Genomic DNA, 15,820 nt, shown 5'->3' on the forward strand with positions numbered 1-15,820 from the left:
CGAATTGTATTTTATTGAGAAAAATACTTGTTTTAGCTAGAATTTTTGAAAACAAAATATATAAGGAGCTTAAAAGAAATCTAAGCCTTGTTTTGTTGTCAGGATATTAAACATTTATTGTGTTCTGTGGACCCATTAGGAGAAAACTCAAGCCAAGTAGGAAGGGTGGGCTTGACATTTAGGAGACAGAGCAAAGTGAGAATGACTTAGAAGATGACCACACAAGGTGACAGCTGGAGACATAGCGTGCATGAAAGGATGGAGAGAAAGGGAAGACCAACATCAAAGCCTTGGGAAATGCCCACTGTGATAATGGCTCCCAGATATACATCCATGTCCTAATCCCCAGAACCTGTGAATGTGACAGTTGGAAAAAGAGTTTGCAGATGGGATCTTGTTTGCAGATGAGTTTGCTAAGGATCTTGAGATGAAATGATTATCCTGTATTTTCCAAGTGCGTGCCAAGTGCCATCACACACGTCCTTAAAAGAGAGAGGTGGAGGGAGATAGACACAAACACAGAGGAGGAGGTGACATGACTATGGAGACAGAGATTACAGTGATGTGGTCACAAGGCAGAGAACACCAAGGAATGCCGGCACCCATGAGACGCTGAAAGAGGCAAGCAACAGATTTCTCCGCCAGAGCTTCTGGAGGAAGCACAGGCCCTGGAAACATCTTGATTTCAGATTTCTAGCCTCTAAAACTATAAGGTAATAAAGCCCTGTTGTTTCAAGCCACCAGAGTTGTTGTAATTTGTTGCAGTAGCCCTAGGAAGCTAATAACCCGCACCTTTGGGAACAGGAAGGGAAAGAGAGCTTAGAGTTAGGAGAGGTAGCAAGAAGATTAAGTGTCATGGAAACCAAAGCAAGAGTTTAAAAAACAGACGAACAGAGGCAGTGGCGTTAAATGTGAGGGCCTAAGGAGTGAGACTGAAGAGTGAGGGGAAGGCGTTGATAGGATGGAAGGTAATGATAGCTGACCTGTACCAGGCACCCGCCGTGAGAACTTCATAGGTATTAACTCACTTCATTCTCACAGCAGCTCTAGGATGTATAAACTGTTATTATCACCATTTTATAGATGAGTAAACTGAGGCACAAAAAGATGAAATAACCTGAACTCAGTAAAATAGGTAGTAGATGGTGTGGCCAAGAATTGAACCAGAAACCGTGTCTCTAGCACCCACATTTTAACCACAGACCATACGTCTCCTCCCTAGAAGTATGTGTTTCTCAAGGTTCTGACTTCAGATCTTTTATCAAGTAAGGTAAGTGATAGGTCTTGAGAGGAAAAGGCATCTTTGAAAGTCATTTTGGGGTAGAAGGGAGGGAGGATGAGAAATGTGGCATCCCCTGGGCTCCATCTTTTCAGCCGAGGGGGAGGGGAAGCAGTGCCGAAGCTGAAGGAAGCAGCCAAGCTTCAGGCCTCAAGGAGTCTAGGGAAGAGGATGAGGGTGTAGTGAAACGGGGAGCTCTAAATTAAAAACGTGTTGCACAGGTGAACATGCTCCATGTCATTTCCTTGACCAGCTTTTGACTCTGTGCTGTGTCTGTGCCCATGGAGCCTTCACACCATGCAGAACACGAGTTGCAGAGGGAGAAGTAGCTGAAGGGGAATTGTCACCGCCATTTCTGCATGGAATGTGCTCTGTTCAGAGCTAAGGAAGGAGTCAGAAGTACACTGTATGATCCTTGTCCTTAGAGACTCTGGAGCTAGTTGGAGAAATGGGACATCCGTGTGCCAGAAGGTAACAGAGGGTATGTGGCCACTGCGTGATCAAGGCTAATGGCAAGATTAAAGAGACTGGAGTGTTGACCATGGGCCAGAGGAGCTAGAAGGGCTTCAAGAGGAAGATGCAGTTTCAGCTGGTTCTTAACTGATGAAGGCATTTGATAGCTGGTCAAGAACCATGGGGACATTTCACATGGATGGAAAAGTCGGAGGGAAAGATGGTTTTACAAGAGTTTGGCTCAAAGGAGTGTCAGCATACTCTACCTTCCAACCCTGCCTTGTTAAATTATTTAGAACCACTACAGACTTCAAACAATTCGCCTATGTATTGGTATCTAACTCATCAGGCTACACGCTACAGTGGAAAAGATTAGAGTTAAAATTTGTTGCTCACTTGTGTGGCCTTGGGTGAGTAACTTTACCTCTTGACCCTCAGGTTTCCCATCTGTAAAATGTAGAAATGATTTCTGTCTTTTAGGGTTGTGATGAGGCATTAATGATCAATATTGAGCATGGTACCTGGCATTGAATAGTGTCTACATTTTTTTCCAGAGGTAACAAATTGGATGATGCAATTTATTACTATTATTATTATTTTTTAATAAATTTATTTATTTTTGGTTGTATTGGGTCTTCGTTGCTGCGCAGACTTTCTCTAGTTACAGCAAGTGGAGGCTACTCTTCCTTGCCGTGAGTGGGCTTCTCATTGCGGTGGCTTCTCTTGTTGCAGAGCTTGGGCTCTAGGCGCGTGGTCTGCAGTAGTTGTGGCAGGCGGGCTCAGTAGTTGTGGCTCGTGGGCTCCAGAGCGCAGGCTCAGTAGTTGTTGGCACGGGCTCTGCGGCATGTGGGATCTTCCCAGACCAGGGCCTGAACCCGTGTTCCCTGCATTGGCAGGCAGATTCTTAACCACTGCACCACCAGGGAAGTCCCGCAATTTATTATTTTTTTTTGTTTTTTTTTAACATCTTTATTGGAGTATAATTACTTTACAATGGTGTGTTAGTTTCTACTTTATAGCAAAGTGAATCAGTTATACATATACATATATCCCCATATCTCTTCCCTCTGCGTCTCCCTCCCTCCCACCCTCCCTATCCCACCCCTCTAGGTGGTCACAAAGCACCGAGCTGATCTCTCTTTGCTATGTGGCTGCTTCCCACTAGCTATCTATTTTACATTTGATAGTGTATATATGTCCATGCCACTCTCTCACTTTGTCCCAGCTTACCCTTCCCCCTCCCCATATCCTCAAGTCCATTCTCTAGTAGGTCTGCATCTTTATTCCCATGTTGATGCAATTTGTTGACTGACAATTCCTTTCTGAAGAGGTGACTGCTGAATCTCCTGTAAATGTTAGCTTTTCGTAAGGCTGGAGTATATTTGCTGTCTTGTGTACTAACTATTTGTGTACACGTCTCTCCCTCGTTGACTTAGCCTCTGTATGAGGAGAGCTCTGATGGCCCAGGCTCTTCATCTGTACCTCTGAGAATTCTTAATTCTTGGAGGACCCAGATGGGTTTGCTCAGATATCAGGGGTTTTGCCCAAATTCCCCTATAACAGGCCCATCTTCCTCATATCCATCCTCTCCTGGTAATGCTTGTGAATTCTTTTTTATTTTTGACATTTTCCCCATGATCTACATTATTAGATTTTTTAACAAGGAGTTCAACAGTTTCAAGTACCTGTGGCCTTTATTTCCACTGTGTAAATTTTCTTCTTATCTGTCATTTTGTGCTCCTTGAGGGTAGTTATTTATATAAGAGCTAGAAGTTCCATGCTGAGTCACAGTCCTGGTCCCTTCAACCCAATAATCCTTAGCAAAAGGAACAAGAAGGAATGGTTTTCGGGGGAGATTGGTTCAAGATGGCAGAGTAGAAGGACATGTGCTCACTCTCCCTTGCGAGAGCACTGGAATCACAACTAACTGCTGAATAATCATTGACAGGAAGACACTGGAACTCACCAAAAAAGGTACCCCACCTGCAAAGACAAAGGAGAAACCACAGTGACATGGTAGGAGGGGCATAATCACAATAAATCAAATCCCATAACCGCTGGGTGAGTGACTCACAAACTGGAGAACAATTATACCACAGAAGTCCATCCACTGGAGTGAAGTTTCTGAGCCCCACATCAGGCTTCCCAACCTGGGGGTCTGGCAATGGGAGGAGGAATTCCCAGAGAATCAGACTGAAGACTAGCGGGGTTTGACTGCAGGACTTTGATAGGACTCGGGGAAACTGAGACTCTACTCTTGGACAGCACACACAAAGTAGTGTGCACATTGGGACCCAGGGGGAAGGAGCAGTTGACCCCATAGGAGACTGAATCAGACCTACCTGCCAGTGTTGGAGGGTCTCCTGCAGAGGCAGGGGGCAATTGTGGCTCACTGTGGAGACAAGGACACTGGCAGCAAAAGTTCTGGGAAGTACTCCTTGGCATGAGCTCCCCCCCCCCCAGAGTCCACCATTAGCCCCACCAAAGAGCCTGTAGCCTCCAGTGCTAGGTCGCCTCAGACCAAACAACCAACAGGGAGGGAACCCAGCCCCAGCCAACAGCAGACAAGCAGAATAAAGTTTTACTGAGCTCTGCCCACCAGAGCAACACCCAGCTCTGACCACTACCAGTCCCTCCCATCAGGAAGCTTGCACAAGCCTCTTAGATAACCTCATCCACCAGAGGGCAGACAGCAGAAGCAAGAAGAGCTACAATCCTGCAGCCTGTGGAACAAAAACCACATTCAAAGAAAGAAAGACAAAATAAAAAGGCAGAGGACTATGTACCAGATGAAGGAACAAGATAAAAACCGAGAAAAACAACTAAATGAAGGAGAGATAGGCAACCTTCCAGAAAAAGAATTCAGAATAATGATAGAGAAGATGATCCAGGACCTCAGAAAAAGAATGGAGGCAAAGATCAAGAGGATGCAAGGAATGTTTAACAAACACCTAGAAGTATTAAAGAACAAACACCTACAAGAATTAAAGAACAAACAAACAGAGTTGAACAATACAATAACTAAATCAAAAATATACTAGAAGGAATCAGTAGCAGAATAACTGAAGCAGAAGAATGGATAAGTGACCTGGAAGACAGAATGGTGGAATTCACTGCCATGGACAGAATAAAGAGAAAAGAATGAAAAAAAAATGAAGACAGCCTAAGAGACCTCTGGGACAAAATCAAATGCACCAACACTCGAATTATAGGGGTCCCAGAAGGAGAAGAGAGAGAGAAATGACCCGAGAAAATATGTGAAGAGATTATAGTCGAAAACTTCCCTAACATGGGAAAGGAGATAGCCACCCAAGTGCAGGAAGCACAGAGAGTCCCAGGCAGGATAAACCCAAGGAGAAACACTCCAAGACCCATGGTAATCAAATTGACAAAAATTAAAGGCAAAGAAAAATTATTGAAAGCAACAAGAGAAAAACCACAAATAACATACAAGGGAACTCCCATAAGGTTAACAGCTGATTTCTCAGCAGAAACTCTGCAAGCCAGAAGGGAGTGGCACAGTATATTTAAAGTGATGAAAGGGAAGAACCTACAACCAAGATTACTCTACCCAGCAAGAATCTCATTCAGATTCGATGGAGAAATCAAAAGCTTTACAGACAAGCGAAAGCTAAGAGAATTCAGCACCACCAAACCAGCTCTACAACAAATGCTAAAGGAACTTCTCTAAGTGGGAAACACAAGAGAAGAAAAGGACCTACACAAACAAACCCAACACAATTAAGAAAATGGCAATAGGAACATACATATCGATAATTACCTTAAATGTGAATTGATTAAATGCTCCAACCAAAAGACACAGACTGGCTGAATGGATATAAAAACAAGACCCATATATATGCTGTCTATCAGAGACCCACTTCAGACCTAGGGACACATACAGACTGAAAGTGAGGGGATGGAAAAAGATATTCCATGCAAATGGAAATCAAAAGAAAGCTGGAGTAGCAATTCTCATATCAGATGAAATAGACTTTAAAATGAAGTATGTTACAAGAGTCAGGGAAGGACACTACATAATGATCAAGGGATCAATCAAAGAAGAAGATATAACAATTATAAATATGTATGCACCCAACATAGGAGCACCTCAGTACATAAGGCAACTGCTAACAGCTATAAAAGAGGAAATCGACAGTAAAACAATAATAGTGGGGGATTTTAACACCTCACATACACCAATGGATAGATCATTCAAAATGAAAATAAATAAGGAAACACAAGCTTTAAATGACACAATAGACCAGATAGATTTAATTGATACTTATAGGGCATTCCATCCAAAAAGAGCAGATTACACTCTCTTCTCAGGTGCACACGGAACATTCTCCAGGATAGATCACACCTTGGGTCACACATCAAGCCTCAGTAAATTTAATATTATTGAAATCATATCAAGCATCTTTTCTGACCACAATGCTATGAGATTATAAATAAATTACAGGGAAAATCAATGTAAAAAACACAAACACATGGAAGCTAAACAATACATTACTAAATAACCTAGAGATCACTGAAGAAATCAAAGAGGAGATCAAAAAATGCTTAGAGACAAATGACAATGAACACATGACGTTCCAAAGCCTATGGGATGCCGCGAAAGCAGTTCTAAGAGGGAAGTTTATAGCAATACAATCCTACCTCAAGAAACAAGAAAAATCTGAAACAACCTAACCTTATACCAAAAGCAACTAGAGAAAGAACAACAAAGAAAACGCAAAGTTAGTAGAAGGAAAGAAATCATAAAGATCAGAGCAGAAATAAATGAAATAGAAACAAAGAAGACAATATCAAAGATCAATAAAACTAAAAGCTTGTTCTTTGAGAAGATAAACGAAATTTATAAACCACTAGCCAGACTCATCAGGAAAGAGAGGGAGAGGACTCAAATCAATAAAATTAGAAATCAAAAAGGAGAAGTTACAGTGGACACCGCAGAAACACAAAGCATCCTAAGAGACTACTACAAGCAACTCTATGCCAATAAAAGGATAACCTGGAATAAATGGACAACTTCTTAGAAAGGTATAACCTCCAAGACTGAACCAGGAAGAAATAGAAAATATGAACAGACCAATCACAAGTAATGAAATTGAAACTGTGATGAAAAATCTTCCAACAAACAAAAGTCCAGGATCAGGTGGCTTCACAGGTGAATTCTATCAAACATTCAGCGAAGAGCTAACACCCATCCTTCTCAAACTCCTCCAAAAAATTGCAGAGGAAGGAACACTCCCAAACTCATTCTACAAGGCCATCATCACCTTGATACCAAAACCAGACAAAGATACTACAAAAAAAGAAAATTACAGACTAATATCACTGATGAATATAGATGCAAAAATCCTCAACAAAATACTAGCAAACAGAATCCAACAACACAGTGAAAGGATCATACACCATGATCAAGTGGGATTTATCTGAGGGATGCAAGGATTCTTCAGTATACGCAAATCAATCAGTGTGATACACCATATTAACAAACTGAAGAATAAAAGCCATATGATAATCTCAGTAGATGCAGAAAAAGCTTTTGACAAAATTCAACACCATTTATGATACAAACGCTCCAGAAAGTGGGCATAGAGGGAATCTACCTCAACATAATAAAAGCCATATATGACAAACCCACAGCAGACATCATTCTCAATGGTGAAAAACTGAAACCATTTCCTCTAAGGTCAGGCACAAGACAAGGATGTACACTCTTGCCACTATTATCTAGCATAGTTTTGGAAGTCTTAGCCATGGAAATCAGAGAAGAAAAAGAAATAAAAGGAATACAAATTGAAAAGAAGTAAAACTGTCACTCTTTTCAGATGACATGATACTATATGTAGGCAATCCTAAATATGCCACCAGAGAACTACTAGAGCTAATCAGTGAATTTGGTAATGTTGCAGGATACAAAATTAATGCACAGAAATCTGTTGCATTCCTATACACTAACAACAAAAGGTCAGAAAGAGAAATTAAAGAAATAATCCCATTCACCATTGGAATAAAAAAAAAATACCTAGGAATAAACCTACCTAAGGAGGTAAAAGCCCTCTACTCAGAAAACTTCAAGACACTGATGAAAGAAATCAAAGATGACACAAAGAGATGGAAAAATATACCATGTTCTTGGATTGGAAGAATCAGTATTGTGAAAATTACTGTACTACCCAAAGCAATCTACAGTTTCAGTGCAATCCCTATCCAATTACCAATGACGTTTTTTACAGAAGTAGAACAAAAAATCTTAAAATTTGTATGTAGACACAAAAGGCCCTGAATAGCCAAAGCAATCTTGAGGGAAAAAGCAGGGCTGGAGGAATCAGACTCTCTGACTTCAGACTATACTACAAAGCTACAGTAATCAAGACAATATGGTACTGGCACAAAAACAGAAATATAGATCAGTGGAACAGGATAGAAAGCCCAGAGGTAAACCCACACATCTATGGTCAGGTAATCTATGACAAAGGAGGCAAGGATATACAATGGAGAAAAGACAGTCTCTCCAATAAGTGGTGCTCGGAAAACTGGACAGTTACATGTAAAAGAATGAAATTAGAACACTCCCTAACACCATACACCAAAATAAAATCAAAATGGATTAAAGACCAAAATGTGAGACTGGACACTGTAAAACTCTTAGAGGAAAACATAGGAAGAACACTCTTTGACATAAATCACAGCAAGATCTTTTTGACCCACCTCCTAGAGTAATGGAAATAAAAACAGAAACAAACAAACAGGACCTAATGAAACTTAAAAGTTTTTGTGCAGCAAAGAAAGCTATAAAGAAGACGAAAAGACAACCCTCAGAATGGGAGAAAATATTTGCAAACAAATCAATGGACAAAGGGTTAATCTCCCAAATATATAAACAACTCATGCAGCTCAATATTAAAAAAAAAAACAACCCAATCAAAAAATGGGCAGAGACCTAAATAGACATTTCTCCAAAGAAGACATACAGATGGCCAAGAAACACATGAAAAGCTGCTCAACATCACTAATTATTAGAGAAATGAAAATCAAATCTACAGTGAGTTATCACCTCAGACCAGTTAGAATGGACATCAGCAGAAAATCTACAAACAACAAATGCTGGAGAGGGTGTGGAGAAAAGGGAACCCTCTTGCACTGTCGGTAGGAATGTAAATTGATACAGCTACTATGGAGAACAGTATGGAGGTTCCTTAAAAAACTAAAAATAGAATTATTATATGACCCAGCAATCCCACTACTGGGCACATACCCAGAGAAAACCATAATTCAAAAAGGCACATGCACCCCAATGTTCATTGCAGCACTATTTACAATAGCCAGGTCATGGAATCAACCTAAATGCCCCTTGACAGACAAATGGATAAAGAAGAGGTGGTACATATATACAGTGGAATATTACTCAGTCATAAAAAGAATGAAATTGGGTCATTTATAGAGATTTGGATGGACATAGAGAGTGTCATACAGAGTGAAGTAAGTCAGAAGGAGAAAACATATATCGTATATTAATGCATATATGTGGAATCTAGAATTTTTGGTACAGATGAACTAGTTTGCAAGGCAGAAATAGAGACACTGATGTAGAGAACAAATGTATGGACACCAAGGCGGGGAAAGTCGGGGGGTGCGGGTGGTGGTGGGATGAATTGAGGGATTGGCTTTGAGATATATACATCAATATGTATAAAATAAATAACTAATAAGAACCTGCTGTATAAAAAAATAATTCAAAAAATTAAAAATAAAGAATTTGTTTTGGGAGAGCTATCTATTTCACATATACAGACTGAGACTGCATGTACCATCTGATGTTGACTTCAAGTGCCCCTCCCAGCCCCTTCATCTGTCACCTGAAAATCTGTGTGCATTCTTCTGGAGCCTTTTTTTTTTTTTTTTTTTTGACTGCACCTCGAAGCTTGCAGGATATTAGGTCCCTGACCAGGGATTGAACCTGGGCCACTGCAGTGAAAGCGCTGAATCCTAACCACTGGACCACTAGGGAATTCTCGTGTTCTGAAGTCACCTTTCTGGAAATGTGGAGCATAGAATGGTAGTGACGAGCACAGCAGAGTGGAACAATTCCAGGCTGATGCTGTAGTTCTAGTCCTGCCCCTAGAGAGAAACCTATGAGTAAGGCTTCTGCTTGCTCAGGCAGCTGAGCATCAGAGTAGGGCATGCAGTGTGAGGGGAAGGCTGCCAGGCTGTCTCCCAAGGGGCCACCTAGCACGGCAGGTCTTACCAGGGTGAACCTCCCAAGAACAAGTCTCAGGCTCACAGCTTGTGGGCTTAGAAACCGCATCATGGGGGCAGAGTATACTAAGTAATTTTTGAGGAGGTGGATGTGTGGAAACCCACGGTGCCAGTTTGTTAATCCACACCGTGAACCCTCTCTGCCGGAGAGGTGGGAATACTCGTGTGATTTCTCTCTCCCTGCCCTGGGAGCCACATCCTAATCCTAAGGTTGTCTGGTGAGCGTTGTCAGAGTGAAGGCAGTTAAGTGGATAAAGGAGAGAAAAACTGCATGTCAGTGCCGTCTGGCTATGCATTTGGAAATTTTGAACTTTGCGGCTGTTGCCTGGACGGGCACTGCCCAGGTTTGTCTCTGACATGTTTTGTTTATTGTTGTTGTTTGTATTGTTATTGTCTTTTCCTTGGCTGACCAAACCTCATTCTGAGTTGAATCATCCTTTCTTAAAATTCCTTAGAACTTACGAATTGGCCCAGGTCACATCCTGCCCCACCCCAACCTTGGGAAAATTTAAAGTAACTCTTCATACCTCTGACATGACCCATGATTGCTGATTTATAATTTACCTCTGAGCAGGTTTTCAATTTCCTTCATTTCTGGGTTTGTAGTAGACTTCTCCCTGAGGCCTTCCAGTACTGATAATATGTAAACCGATTGTTTTAGCCTGCCATTGCTCAGTTTCCTCATCTGCGTAAGGTACCAGATGAATTAGCTAACTGCTAAGGTAACTTCCAATGCTAAATTTCTACCTTCAAGTTTCAAGAGATTTTCCTCTTTTTTTTTTTTTTTAACTGAAGTATAGTTGATTTACAATATTAGTTTCAGGTGTACAGCATAAGTGATTCAGTGTTTTTAACTTATACTCTATCAAAAGATATTACCAGATAATGGCTATAATTCCCTGTGCTCTACAATACATTCTTGTTCTTATCTATTTTACACATAGTAGTTTGTATCTCTTAATCCCATACCCCTAACGTTCCCCTCCCCACTTCCTTCTCCCAGCTGGTAACCCCTCTAAAAAATAATACAAAGGAACGTATATAGCAAAACAGAAACAGACTCATAGAGATTTTCCTTTTAATGAAAAAATTTTGTGATTTGGTGAAGGTTAGCTTTCCTGCATCGGATGGCATGATTCCTTAACAAGTCCCCGTGGCTGGCTGGCATCAAATAAGGCTAACACCTTTCCTTGGCTTTTTTTTAAAGAGCAAATCTGGATTCAGTCCACCATGAATTTGAATTGCAGCTCTGTCCTCACAGTGCTTCTTTGGAAAAATCATATAACCTTTCATATTTCACTTGAGGCTTCTAAAATGATTTTCTAATTCTCTTTTCCATCAGTAATTTATTAACTGGAATTCTTCTGTAGTGAAGAACTTTGTCTTATCAACTGTTTGGCTTAAGTATGGTTAGTAAAGGAAAGGCAGGATAAATGCTTTCTTCTTTCCTTTTATTTATCATTTTCTTAATAATGAATTGGTATTTTATCAACCTCCAGCGGTGTTATGAGTGTTTTCAGCTTTTGAGCTCAGAATTTTAAAATATAGTTTGTATGTATCCGCAGATGTAATCCATATGTATGTAATCGATATAAGTTAATACAATCAATATTGTTTCTGATGAAATTGACATGAAGTCTGGGATTTGCTTTAAACTACTCTGGCACCTAAAAAGCAAACTGACAGCAAGGGGAGTGGAATAGGTGAATATGGGAAAGTTTTTTTTTCAGCTTTTGGGGAAGATCTTTATTTAGTGAAGCTGGGTGGTAGGTACGTCGAGTCCATTGTACTATTCTTTTCACTTTTAGTATGGTTGAAATTTTCCCAGATAAAATAGCTCTAAAAAAATACATAATTTTAAGGTTATCAGAGGTGTTAATCTGAGTTCAGTCTTTAACTCTGGCCTATACATGAATACTGTGGAAAAAGATTCTTCGATGTTTATTGAAATGCCAGATATCACAACAGTTTCTAATCCTCATGCCACTGACAAAAGCATGCCAATTATGTGCATATCTTCCAGGACTTTGGAAGAATTTTAGTATTTAACTTTATTGGCTCTGTTTATAAAACTCTTGTCACAATAACTGAGGCTGTCCACTTTTGAATGAAACAATGTTCAGGAAATAATATAATGTGAAAATCAATTGGTATCACAGTTCTTATATTACTAGCATCCCTTAAGAATTTGAAACAAAGTTACTTAATGCTTTCTGGATCTTATGCCGGGAAATAATTTGGCGTTTTAGCCATTCTGCACTGACTTCTTCAATATAATTGTGCTATTTCTTATTCCAGGTTTAAGTTTATCTATTCATGGGGCTGAAAAGCGTTTGCAAATCCACCAACGGCGAAGTGTGGCAAGCCACCCAGGGTCACGTCGCCTGCCCGTGGTCAGGCATTCCTCACTCCCACCAGGCAGAAGGTCAATAAAAATGGAGGCAAGGTCTTCTGGAATCACTAATGGGAAAACCAAAGTCTTCCACGCAGGTAATGCATGGGGAAGGGTCAACAGGGACCTGTGTTAGCAGCAGGCTGACACAGCCTGCATTATATTTTTATTATCTAACTCTTCCATGCTTCCAGTTAAGCTTGCTTTTTTTTTTTTTAACATCTCTATTGGAGTATAATTGCTTTACAATGGTGTGTTAGTTTCTGCTTTATAACAAAGTGAATCAGTTATACATATACATATGTTCTCATATCTCTTCCCTCTTGCATCTCCCTCCCTCCCACCCTCCCTATCCCACCCCTCTAGGTGGTCACAAACCACAGAGCTGATCTCCCTGTGCTATGCGGCTGCTTCCCACTACCAAACATAAAATAGAAAGCTTGCTTTTTAAAAAGAGTCTTGGTTTTTTTTTTCTCTCTCTCTCTTCACTTCAGTCAGTGGTAAATGTCACCAAGACCAATAGGAGGGAAGAGAGCTTGTTGTGTCAGAAAAGGTTAAGGCAACATTCTACTTACAGTGGGAGAATCTAAATGAAAAATTTCAGTGAAAAAACTTGCTCGGTTCAAAAAAGCTTATTGTGTAATAAAATAATAAAGAGATTTGGCCAGTTTCTTGATAATTTGCTCTAAGACAGCTCGGGGAAAAAGTCAAGCTGAAAATGTCCGCTTTGAAGCCTCAGTTATGTGGCTTGACTTGCCTGTATCTCCTCCTCAGGTGAAGGGAGAAAACTAAAGTCATATGAAGTTTCAAGGCTCTGAGAAGCATCTGTGATCTCTTGAAAATGTTAAAAATGAGTGTATATCAAAGCTGGTAATTACAACTAAAAGTATTTGGGTGAGAGGCTCATTTAAGTATTCATTCGTTCATTCAACAAAGGTGTTGAGTGCATACTATATGCCAGGCATTGTTTTGGGTGCTGAGGAAAAACAAGTGAACACTGTCTTTCTGACTCACAGGAACATCAAATTGTGAGGAAATTCTGAAGTCACTTAGTATAAGTCTCACCCAATCCTGATTTCTCTGTGTAATGTCCTTGCAGGTGGCCACCCAACCTCAACTAAAGTCAAGCTTCCTTCTCTAGCCATGTCATTCTTCTTTCTCTCAGCTGATAACCTTGTTTCCTAACCTCATGGAGAAACCCACAAGCCACTGGGCCTGAATGACTGCAGGTCCCTTACCCTGCATCTCCACGTATATCTCTGTTTACTCCCATCCTTCACCCTTTTCCTCTGGTTTTCAAAAGATGAGGGTCTTCCCACTGTCCTTGACCAAGCTTTCACCTGTATCCTTGGCCACCCTTTTCCTCTCTTGGACCTTGCCCTTTCCCCTCATTCTGTGAAGAAGGCTAAAGCTTCTCTCGTTCTAATCATCTTCATTTGACACCGCATCCTTTTCTCTCTTCCGCCACTTCTCCCCTCCCTTCTGAGCCAGACTTCTGAGAGAGTCATCTGCTTGGCTTGGCTCTACTCTCTGCCTTCCCAGCCACTCTTCAACCCAACACCGTCGGGTTTCTGCCTCCTCCTCTCCATCATGGCGGTTCTTGAGGCCCTTAGTGACCCCCTTTTACCATAATGTGGTGAGTAGCAGACTCTTCTGATGCACCCGACCAGAATGGACCACGACTTCTTCCCAAAGCACTTCTCTGACTTCCATGGTGGCCTTCTTTCTTGGTTCTCATCTCACGTCTCTCACAGGTAACTGTTAACAGTTCCCCAACCTCCAGCATCTCTCTCATCCTCTTGCCTGCTGTCATAGTGTATCCTTTACACCAAATACAGAATGATTCATTTCCACCCCTGATCACGCCATTCATCTTGCTTGTCCTACTCATTCTAGAGCAAAGGCCAAACCTCTTAGCAAGTTAAAAACAAATGCCCATCATGATCTGGCCCTAGTGCTTCTCATCCTTTTTTTGCCCCCTTCTGCCTTAAACTTTATAAACTTTATACTCTGCCTTAAACTTTATACTCTAATGTGTCAGCTGGGGTTCAACCAGAAAAGCAAAGTAGAAGATTTGTACTAGAGATTATTAAAAAGAATTGACTTACATGATTGTGAGGGCTGTCTAGGCCGGTCTGAAATCCATAGGGCAGGCTGTTAGGAAGGGCAGGCTGGTACTCTTGGGCACAGTGGAGGTCGCTGTCTACAGGTGGAATTTCTTCTTCAGGGCAGCCTTAGCTCTGGTTTTAAGACCTTTCGGCTGATTGAATCAGCACCCCAACTCTCTTGTCTAGGATAATCTCCCTTATTTAAAGTAACCAATTATGGACTTGTAAAACACCTTCACAGCAGCATCTGTGTTCACCGAGTAACTGGGGACTCTAGTCCAGCCAAGTTGGCACATCAACTAGACCATGCCGTCTGATCAGACTGACTTGCTTTCAGCTCTCCAGACACGTGATGCTATGTCATATCTCTCAACGTTTGCTCATGCTGCTTGCTCTAGGATACCCTGGTTTTGCTCCATAATCTTTTAATATTTTGAAATAGTCTGTCTCTCCACCATAAGGTCATTAAAGGCATGGATTCTGGGATATTATCTTGTACCTCCATTAAATAATTTGTAGGGTAGGACTGAACTGACCCTTCATTAGCTGTTTTTCAGACTATTATTATAGAGTTCCTTAAATTTTTTTCTAGGTTTATTAGGGTATAATTGACAAACTACAATCACATTCTAATTGCTCTACCTGCCTTTCAGCAAATATTTATTGAGGGCCAATTTGGTTTCCAAGCATTCTTCAAGTACTTGGAATACATCAGTGAATGAAACAAAGATCCCTGCCCCTGAAGAGTTAACATATTATGGGGGGGAGATAGGTAATATATAAACATAATAAATAGTGTTTAGGAAGAAGATAAATATTATGGATAAGAGAAAAAGTAGGGGAAATCAGGTGGTAGGGTTGCATGTTGCAATTTTAAATAAGGTGGTCAGCATGTAGGCCACATTGTGGAGAAGATGTGTGATCAAGGGCTAGAAGGAGCTGAGAGGGCCGCTGAGATGAGCAAGTTCATCCCAGCAGAGGGATAGCCAGTTGACAGGCCCTACGATAGGAATGAGTCTGGCAGTTTGAGGAAAAGCACAGAGACCCCTGAGCTTGGAGTGAGAAGGAAACATCAGCTCAGTGAGGTCAGAGGGACCAGATCGGGCAGGGCCTTGCAGGCCATGTAAGGACTTTGAGCCCTATATGAAATGGGAGCTTTTAAGGGGTTTTGAGCAGAAGAATCCCATGATCTGACTTATTTTTTAACAGGATCACTTTAGCTATTATTTGAGGATAGACTATAGGGGTAGAGGGTGAAAGGAAGAAGGTCAGGTAGGAGGCCACCATAATAATCAAGTTGAGACATGATGGTAGCTC

The 15,820-nt window shown here is 41.0% G+C and overlaps 1 protein-coding gene across 1 annotated transcript in view; it reads left to right on the forward strand.

Moving 5' to 3' along the window:
- ANO4 (anoctamin 4) overlaps positions 1-15,820 on the forward strand; it is a 451,959-nt gene that overhangs the window by 203,568 nt on the left and 232,571 nt on the right. Inside the window, exon 4 of the mRNA XM_027107320.1 lies at positions 12,302-12,493. Coding sequence (XP_026963121.1) covers positions 12,302-12,493 — 192 coding nt within the window. The remainder of the gene's footprint in view (positions 1-12,301; positions 12,494-15,820) is intronic.

The sequence above is a fragment of the Aethalodelphis obliquidens genome, unplaced genomic scaffold (assembly GCF_003676395.1).
Source record: "Aethalodelphis obliquidens isolate GAN/ISIS:26980383/991018 unplaced genomic scaffold, ASM367639v1 scaffold8, whole genome shotgun sequence".
Classification (NCBI taxonomy): domain Eukaryota; kingdom Metazoa; phylum Chordata; class Mammalia; order Artiodactyla; family Delphinidae; genus Aethalodelphis; species Aethalodelphis obliquidens.